Raw genomic sequence first — 10,406 nt, 5'->3', positions numbered from 1 at the left:
AACTTATTCTTAACTCTCCCCTACTACCACCGCTATATAGACTCCTAAAGTTCTATCTTCCTATCATTTAGTTTATGTGAGACTTCTCAATATTGTTATTTTATCAATTTATTTATATATATTTATACATATACACAAATACATATGATTATAATTATTTTAATTTCTTTCATATATATATTTAACTTTTTTCTATTTGATCTTAAAAATTTACTTTAATGATAAAAAAATTAGGACGTCACAACAAGGTTCACCCAAGTTTCCTACATTGAATGGGAGTATGAACGGTAATCTTTCAGTCTGGGCTATTACGGATAGAATAGAGAATGGAGGTCAGACGAATGATGAACATGAATGATAGGGGTTTAGGAGGTCAGAAATGTTTCACATTTCAAATCAGATAATAGAGGTATGAGAGTGAATAATTGAGTGTGATAGACCGATCATGGAGAGCAAGCGGGAACGGCCAGGTTGCAGGTTTCAACCAAAGAGGTTGAATATTTCACAATAGTCGACATGATTAAAAACCTAGGGGTAGGGTAGAATAATTAACTATTAACCAAAATTATAAGAGGCCTAAGCTAGCCTAACAGGATAAATTTGGAGTTTTTGGTGTGTATAATAAGCTAAAAATCGAAGGTGGAGTATGTGATAGCTTATAGGAAAAATTTTGGGGATTAAAGGATCCTAGGAGGATCCAAGTTTTCTTATGGTTAGTAGCAAATAAATACTACCTATTCTTAAGAGGAAAAGTAGATTGATGGGCGGAAGCCCTGCTCTATAAATGTAATAGCGAGCCAGAAATAGTGATGCATGTGTTAAGAGATTATGGTAGAGAGGTATGGTAGCAATTGGGAGAGAGAAGTTTTGTTTCGGATTTTTATGTTCTGCGAGGAAAAGATTGGTTTTGATGGTGTTTAAGTAGAAAGAAAAGGAAACGGAGGATATAGCGTTTAAAGTTGGATGTTTTGGAGTTGGAGGAATAAGGGGTTGCTTGAGGATGGTTATAAACCCCCTAACAGCCCGTGCTTGGTCATAAATAGCTATGTAAATGAAGTAGAAAAAGCTATTTGTGGATTGTACTTAAGGAATCTAACAAGGCAAGAAATAAATATAAAGTAGATAGCACCACAGGAGGATTGGGTTAAATTGAATACTAATGGGGCTTCAAAGGGACTGGCTAAATTGGCTAGATTGGTAATTACAACTGAAATTGGCTAACTACCTTGGTATACAATCTCTTATTGTTGAAAGTGATTTTTTTTATCTATTGTAAATATTTTTTGTAATGTAGTTGATGAGTTGGATGTGACGTCTAGTCTTTTGGAATTTGTAAGGAATTAGAAAATTTTGTTAGAATTAGGATACGACATGTATATAGGTAAGGTAATGTTTGTGCTGATAAGCTTGCCAATCTTAGCTTTGAGTTAAAGAATGTGGTTACTATTTTTTGTGAAGTCACTTGAGAAAGTACAAGAACTATATTTTTGTTTCATGGGAGTGTCTTTCCCACGAGCAGTGAAGATATAACAATATGGGTTTTAGTCTTGTACTATTCACAAAAAAAGACTAAAATTATAAATAAGGAACGAAAAACCAGATGGTCACTAAACATATTAAAGTAGCGGCTCAAGGTCAGTTGATCGAACTAGGATCAACTCAGAGTCCAATTAGTCATATTAAAATAATATAATATAATTAAAAATAACAAAATATAACAACATTAATAATCACTAATAACAAAATATAAGAAAATATAACAATAGTTTAATTGTAACAATAACAAAATATAATAACATTAAGAATTTTGATCTTTATAGTTCATCATTAACTAAAATTAATAATCATTGATACCAAAATCATTATTAAAATTCATTTAAATCTATAGGGGTTGATATATTAGAAGTTAAATGAAAAAAAATAAGACTAATAATAACATAATCATCCAAACCGATTCATTGCCGATTTTCACCGGTTTTCACCGTTTCACTCCGATTTGATCGTTTAACTCCCTCCTTATTTAACATCCAAACTAAACCAGGCCACCAGGTGGTTCACTAGTTTTTTTATTGAATTGGTTGGTTCAGTCTAATTTTTTACTCTTTGATGATAACATGTACAAGCTGATGTGACAAGCTTAATAGGCTTATTAAAAAATTTAGGCCTAACATTTTAATGGAAACACGCTTTCAAAAAAGCTTGCGCTTTGAGCCTATTTCTATTATATACTCCTAATAAATTGTGTAGTCTATTCCCAGCTCTGGTCATAGGCAAAAAGAGGAGGAAAGTAAATATGTCATGTATTAACTAAAATACCATGCCTAATTTTCAATATTCCACAATTGCCCATCCATGAATATGCCCTAACTGCTATGGCATCATCCCCGTTGGCTTTTGCCTTTCTGCTTCTTCGCCTCTCTGCTTGCTAGCCGCTGACATCTGCGGAGCACCTCCAGCCGGCGCCGCCGACTCCACTGTCCTCTTCCCAGGTACCATTTTCTTTTTTTTCAGTCCCTTAACATAAGCTGATGCTGAGAACAATGATTTTGTTTGATTTGTAAATTCAGTTGGATTGGATATTTCGGATATGCTTCAATTCATCCTTTCTGATTAAGAAATTTCGAAAATAATCCCGTCTGCTCGTGCTCTGTGTTGATCTTGGCTTCTCATTTTCGTTTTCTCTGGCACAACAATGGCATAACTCCACCATACTCTTTTTCTCTTCTTCTTTTGTTCTTTTTGACGTGACTTTACCATACTCTTTGACAATTTATATATAATTTTTAGCTGGATATCTGGTTGGGTTTTTCGGAAGTAAATACTTTATTCACGGTTTTCATGCCTCCACCATTTCTTCTATTCGGCCAATGGTTTTCCCCCTTTGTGGTTTTTCTTAATCAAGTTCGGGCAGGGTTGGCATACTTCAATTTTTAGGATGACGAATTGATCATTTTATCAGATACGGTTGGTGCATTCTGTAAATATGTTATCATAGAGCAGCACGTGGAACTCATCCCTAGGTGTGGATCTTGCTGTGGTTATGTGGTTAATTATGCTTACTAAGGCTACTTTGACAGGTTGTAGACGTTTGAGTAATCATGAAGGTAAGGTCATCTGTGAAGAAGATGTGTGAGTTCTGTCGGACAGTTAAGCGTCGAGGACGTGTATATGTGTTATGTACGGCCAACCCTAAGCACAAGCAAAGACAAGGCATGTCAACAGTTGCTCAAGCAATGTCATCTCATACCGTGTATGTGTTACTTTCTCAGTTATGATTGTGGTTTTGGTAGATGGTAGTTTCCTTCTTGATGGGCATGTTGCAAAATTCTCATCAAAACCCTTGGCTTTTGTTTATAGGATATCATATGTTAGTTTAAGTTTCTGCATGCTTTCTTTCTGTGGTAGAAATTCATGCACACATGTATAGATGCTTTCTTTCTGTGGTAGACATGCTTGCGCACTTGTATGGATTTTATTTGATCAGTGGCTCATCATGTTTCACAGTTAATTTTGCTTGTTTCACTAAGTCATTGGAAAGGGCACCTTTTTTTGATGGATCAGGATCCTTAGAAATTGAGAGGCTGAGTTCACGTTTTTATGATTTAACCCAGTATATTCTGTATATACTCTTTCTTTCATATTTTTTTCTTAAAAGCTATGGGAGAGCGTAGAAGCCACAAGCATTGGCTGGGCCCAATATGCAAAAGTTCGAGAATAAGCCTTTGTTCAATTTTCCTATGGATACTCAGGCAATCTTCCCTGAAAACTTTTGCTTTGATCAAGCCACAAGCAATCACCACTATTCCAATAGTGCTGTAGACACCCATTATGGTGTTCATGACATCAAGTCACAAGCATTCACCTTTGTCCAAATTTTGCTCTTGATATCCACTTTAGTGTCCAAGACTTGTTCCTCAAATCAACTTCTCCATTTTCAAATTCATCTTTCTTTCATCAATAACTAGAAAAATACAATGCATCAATCGATGCCATCTCTTTTAAAGATTTTCTTCTTCTTTGAGGACAGAAAGAAATGAATAGTAAGCTAATGAATGTACTTATGATAAGGAATGGATAATTTTAAAGCTTTTGGTTGAATTGATTTTTGTGGCTGAAGAAATCTCCAAAATTGTTGAAATGTTTTGGCCATCTCCAGAAATTAATTTCAAATTTTATTTTGAATTCAATCAAAGTAAGAATTTGTCATATTAGAGAGATTTGTTTTTGTACTTAATCAAACTATGCATTTTCATTTCCCTCACCCTCATTGTTTTAAATCAATATCAAAAGCATTTTTGGGAAGCATTGCCCAAATGCCTCCCCCAAGGTTGAATCAATGCCGATACTTGGGTTTTTCTGAGATTGGAGCTTTTGAATGTAGCTTGCATGCTCTCATATAGTTATTGCCCATTCCAAAGGAGGAAAAAGTGAAACAGGGACTATATTGGGTTATATTTCACTGTCAAGTAGTGATGTGGGTGATGTTGATAATAGATCTGTGTTTGAGTTGACTTGGTTGGATAGAAGATATTAGCAGAAACACACCTCAATTTCAAGAGGTTTTCTGATCCTATTTTGATGAGCTAACATTTTAAGTTGGGAATATTTGAATGCAATATGAGTTGTCTTTTTTGTTTTCTACAATCTATAAGCTTTAGGATAGGAAAGGAAAGGAAGGTGTGACTGAAAATGATATTCGATAGTAGGCATGTGATAGAAGAGATGTTTTAGGGGAAGATATGTAAAAATATTTGCGTCACTTCCGGGTTAATTCTAACAAGAACAATATATAGGTCCGTGGAAGTCTGATAGAGGTGAGGCTATTTGATCATGCTCATGAAGTCTTGAGAATTCTATTTTGTTATAAATTTATGATTATTATTATTATATTGAGATTTTTATTTTATGTCGGGCCCTGCATCCAAGAAAAGTAAATTCAAGTTCTTGATTATTCTAGGAGCGTTATCACATAGCTTCATCTATCCAGACTTCCATGGATTTCTCGCAATAGATTCCAATCTTGTAATCCAAGTCAGCATGAATGGCAATGTTGAACTTCAGTAAGATCGCTGCCGGTATTGCCAATGTGAGGTTTGTTCCTTTGTTGAAAGTGCAGTTGGCCTTTGGAAAGGTCAAGGTAGAGAATGCTGGTTGTAATATTAGGGAGGATGGTGAAAATGAAAATCTGACTGATCAAACAACAACCTAATACCTCTGTACGTTGATGAGTCTCATTTTTATCTTCATATTCCTCTTTTTCTTCTTTAGTAATGCAACCACTATCGTCTACCTCTCTTTTGTTGAAGGCACCGTACTAAATAGTTGACCGCATTTTCATTAAAGAATTGAACATTACATGGGTAGTTTTGTCAGCAATCTCCCTGAGGTTTAACATCCTCATTTGCGCCCGTAACTCGAATGACAAGATCAAAATCTATTAGGAAAAGGATAGATCTGTGAAAGTGTAATAAATATGGGTCATATGATGATATCCCTGAAAGTCTTGTGAGTTCTATTTTATTTGTTAGATTTAGAAAGTTTTATTTTATATCAGGTTCTGGTGCATTCATTTCACAATTGAACAATCTAGCATGTTGCCTATTTATCTTTATTTTCTTATTTTGAAAGATCAAGATCTTATTCATTTGATCTATTAAAGAATAGATCAGTATTGTTAAGTTTTTTTTTTTAATTTTTTTCAATTGATTTTCACATTATTGATCATTTTAATATTTTGATCAGCGAGTATGAAATGTTTAGAATTAAAAATTAATAATAATTTTTTATTATTATAATACAATTTTCTGTTTCCTTTTTTATTATATTCTATTGATAATGATAATTAAAAATGATTATTTTGATACATTTTATTGTTGAAAAATTTAAAGATCATATTTTATTATTCTTTAGAGGAATGGTATTTTCGGAACGCTGTTTTCAATTTCTTTTTAATCTTTTACATAACCAGGCAATTTCTCCTTATCAAACACCTTTTTCTTTTTTTGATACAAAGGAAGGCTTAAGCCTGAACAGAGAAAATTAAAAAAATATTGGGGATTAAATCCCCAGTAACAAGCACCTTTTTCAGTTATACAAGCAAGCAGACTGGTAAAACTGAAAAGGGGTGTGTGTATCAAACGCCTTTTTCGGTTATACCAGTCTGCTTGCTTTGAGCTTATATTCTGTAAACTAAACAGAACTTATGGGCCTGTTAAATCATGGGGCCAGAGTTGACAAGAGAAGGGCCAAGGGAGGAGGATCAGGGCCAAACCAAAACGCTGATAATAATAATGCACATGGGAAGGGCAGAATAGGAATAATGCTGGTTAACGATTTATGATTAGGTCAGATTAGAAAGTGGGGAGCATTACAATGAGGTCCCAAACAAGAAAAATAATTACTAAAGAGTTTTAATAACAACATAAGCAGCTTGTAATGATAAGTTCCAAAGTAGAAAATGACAATCTCTGAGACTTGTTTTGTGATTATTTTTTGGGATCTCGTCGTAACTCTCGCTAGAAAGTGGGGGTTGGGGGAAGCAATGTAGCGTGAGGAGTGGGCCTTGTCTCTTGAAAATCAGCCTGGAAAGGATTTTCTCTTTTGGTTCTTGTTAATTTTCTGTTTTTGAGAGTTAACTTTTTCTTAGCAGTAAGAGGTAGGCTTCCTAGCTGAGTGATACAGAGTGGGAGAGATTAGTGATTGTCTACATTTTCGAGCAATAATAGAGGATAGCCCCAAATATAGTTTCCCCAAAATCATCTGATTGTTGCAGGTTCTACGAGGATCCTTAGAAAAGTCTGTTATTTGAACAAAATTCAGAGTTGGTTTAATTTATATGCTCTATTGCTCATAATGCATACCTGATGCCACCGTCACAAGCTAGGTTTATGATGCTTTTTACTTTCCTTAATGTTTCCCCGTCGCCGAAACGATTAGTTTTTGGGAATTTATATCTTTCACATGCCAAGAGCATCACCAAGTTCTTACTGATTTCCTGTAAAATGCTGAAATAATTTCAGGTCCTCAGAGCCAAGTGCCAAGCAGATTAGTTTTACCAACAGCTCACGTACAGGCCTGGCTTCCCTTCTTCCTCAAAGGCACGGCCTCTCTATGTTGTATGGATGGAGGGTGGGCCTGGCCTCTATTCTGTCTAAAAGGTAAAACAAACACGGTTAGCGCCTTGGAATCCAAAGATTATGTTGGAAGCAGTGACTTACTATGAGAAGAACCTCATAAATAATTACCACTCTTGATCAGGGCCTTTGCCTCCCTCCTTTCTTTCTATTGTTTATGAAGTCTAGCTTTGCTTTGTTTTGTTCACTGTTAGAAGGTAACAGGTGCAGCAAGACTTATGTGGACCCTTTAGTATGCATTCTTGGTATTATTTGGAAAATGTAAAACTTTGGTACAGGGCTTTTTGCCTGTTACAATCTTTCTTGGGTCTTCTTTTTATTTTTTGTTAGTATTGGCCTCACCTTTTTAGGGAGGAAAACAAAGTTTGACTCCTAGGAAGCACATGATGGGAGAAGCAAAAACTTTTTAATACGCTCCAAGCCTCTAAAAGCCTAAAGTGGTTTGAGAATATCCTTAGTAATTCACCTGAAAACTTTTTAAGGTAAATACATGCATCTGCTTGATGTACATGAAATGGCTCCCCATGAGTATATAATATTGCTTCACACCAATTAGAGAGGCAAGTGGGGTTCAAAGAAAGAGGTCTAATTAATTTCCCATAATGCATGCTTCTACAATGCTGCTCCAATCAAATACAATCATTACCCAGCCATACCCTTTGGTATGGCGTTCTTTGCTTATGTAGTCCCAATGCATTTGCTCAACAAAAAAAAAAAACAAAAGAAAAGCAGCAGCAGCAGCCTGATATTCAATAGTTTAATTTATGGGCGGAGGGTAATTTTATCATTTGATTTTAAAATTTTTATTTTGGTTTTTAAATGAGAAAAAAGAAGAATAAAAAAAAAAATCAGATATTGCGTTATTGTTACTTAGTCTAAGTGATTTCAAAATATTTATTTTATAACTATATGATCCAAATATGGGTTACAAATGCGTACCTTATACATATTAAGAAAGTTATTTAAGTCAGGTTTTATTTTTAAAAGGAAAAATCCCAGAAAAAGCCTTTGGAATACGCCAAATCCCAGATTGGGCCCTTAAATTGGGTCAAATGACCCAATCTGTTATTTGTGAAATTCAGGCGAATTGACATTTTTGCCCCTGAGCAAAAGTGAGTAGTTATTCTCTAAACAAATCTAGGTAACGCTTACACTGTTCTCGTGATTACAAGATTCGTTGTAATTAATAATAAGGTACCTGACAATAATAAGATATTTGACTATGAAAAAATGAGTAGTTATTCTCTACACAAATCTAGGTAATGCTTACATTGTTCTAGTGATTACAGCATTAGTTGTAGTTAATAACAAGATACCTGACTATGAAAAAGTGAATAGTTATTCGCTATACGAATCTAGGTAACACCTAAACTCTTATAGTGATTCCTTGAATCATTGTAGTGAATGAATAAATGAGGGCAAAATTGTCAATTCGCTTGAATTTCACAAATGACAGATTGGGTCAATGACCCATTCTGTCATTTTCGAAATTTAAGGACCCAATCTGGTATTTCCCATATTCCAAGGACCTTTTTTGGGATTTTCCCTTTTTAAAATTGATTTTTTTATTCTAAACTTAATTATCCTTAACAGTTAACGGTTAGTCAAAGTCATGCCTCTTCACCTGACACACATACCAATGGATCAACCAGAGACTTTTGTGAGAAATAAATATTTTATTATATACAGGTAGTATATTTTAGTATATTTTAGACTTCTATTTAATAACAAAGATAATATTTTCTTGGGTTAATATAATTTTTTATTCTTTAAATTTGTTCTCATTTTGGTTTTGGTTTTGGTTTTTCAAGTTTCAAACCATAGGTTTTAGTCTCTTAAAGGACAAAATAGTCTATATTTTTATTAGATTATAAAAATCAATGTTTTAAATTAAAAAAATTGAGGGACCAAAAGTTTTGAGGAACCAAAGCCAAAATAAATACAGATTTATGGAACTAAAAATTACATTAACCTTATTTTCTTTATCAAATTATAAATGATTTCAAAAGTAATTTGAATTATAGTCAGGAATGAATTTAGATTTTTTTTTTGGGCCATGGATTTGGAATAATTTCACATGGGAAGGCTTTGTTTGGCCTTTTTTTGTTTTGTCCTGACTTATGCATGTACATTATAATACTCCTCCGGTCCTTAATATAAGACTCATTTAACTAATTTGATTAGATTAAAAAAGTTAAGTAAGTTAGTTAATTATAAGAAATGTGATACGTTTTTCCTAAAACACTATAATCATCTTTCTTAATACCATCTTTCCTTCTTATAATTGATTATAGTTAAGGAAGTATCCATAAGGGTAATTTAGAGAAAATTGATAAATATGAGAAATAGGTCTTATATTTAGGATCAAAACTAACTCAACAATTGGGTCCTATATTAAGGACAGGAGGAGTATATTCATTTGCTTATTTCGTAATTAATTTATAAATAGCTTATTTTAAGTTTCAACATAAGTTAATTTAGTGAAATACTTAATTTGATTCCCAACGCGTAAATCAATTGTCTTCTTTATTTCTTTTCTTTTTTTCACGTCAAGATATTAATATAATTCCTTGACTTTGATACAACAATAACAAAATCTTATCTTTCTAGGTCGTCTCTATTATATGGATCGCATGACACTATTAAACTTTATCAGCAATCACATTTTTGAATAGGTTTTTATTATTAATTTTAAGAAAGCAAAAGTTATATCATATATACAGATTTTTATTTTTTAAAATAACTATTTAGCTTCCAATGATATAATTAAGACATCTAATTAACATCAATTCTCCCTTCCGTTATATAAAGATAAATACTTGTGTGTATCCTGTCCGTTCACTTTTATTGGGTGGGCCAAGTTTTTTTATTTATTGGTTACAGGTATTTTAGAAAAAGATATATTAATTACTGCCATATTTTTGTAAATTGTATTATATATAGGAATACCACATCCTCCAAATTTTTTTTCTTATACTACCTCCGGTCCTAATTATAAGACTTCGTTTTTAGACTATAAACAAGATCTTATAATTAAGATCGCGGATATAATAATTAAGAATGAAGGGAGCATAATATATTTCCAACCTGACTGCCTTTTCATATGCATATATGTGCACAACATAAGTCCTTTTCTTCCAACTTATTTTTCTAAAAAATATATAAGTCCGTTTTGATAATATCTAGAACATTTAATATTTTTTCTATTTTTCTCTTTAGTACAATTAAATTTCACAAATAATTATAATTAATATATTATAATTACTGTAGTAT

General features: G+C 33.1%; 1 protein-coding gene across 1 annotated transcript; it reads left to right on the top strand.

Annotated features, from left to right (window-relative positions):
• Positions 1–2,372: 2,372 nt before the first annotated feature.
• On the top strand, positions 2,373–7,452 carry LOC114756454 (uncharacterized). Its single transcript, XM_028945399.1, has 3 exons — positions 2,373–2,489; positions 3,078–3,250; positions 7,020–7,452. The coding sequence occupies exons 2-3, from the start codon at positions 3,099–3,101 to the stop codon at positions 7,159–7,161; spliced, it is 294 nt and encodes a 97-aa protein (XP_028801232.1). The 5' UTR covers positions 2,373–2,489; positions 3,078–3,098; the 3' UTR covers positions 7,162–7,452.
• Positions 7,453–10,406: the final 2,954 nt, after the last annotated feature.

Source organism: Neltuma alba, unplaced genomic scaffold, assembly GCF_004799145.2.
Source record: "Neltuma alba isolate B1F8T4 unplaced genomic scaffold, ASM479914v2 tig00010413_pilon, whole genome shotgun sequence".
Classification (NCBI taxonomy): domain Eukaryota; kingdom Viridiplantae; phylum Streptophyta; class Magnoliopsida; order Fabales; family Fabaceae; genus Neltuma; species Neltuma alba.
Note: the sequence above shows the minus strand (reverse complement) of the source record. Positions and strands in the feature narration are given on the sequence as shown.

Bases quoted from the DNA above. Each gene is read 5' to 3' on its own strand.
- LOC114756454 (XM_028945399.1), top strand. From the start codon at position 3,099: ATGAAGGTAAGGTCATCTGTGAAGAAGATGTGTGAGTTCTGTCGGACA. The intron at 3,251-7,019 runs GTATGTGTTACT...AAATAATTTCAG, and splicing joins GCAATGTCATCTCATACCGT to GTCCTCAGAGCCAAGTGCCA.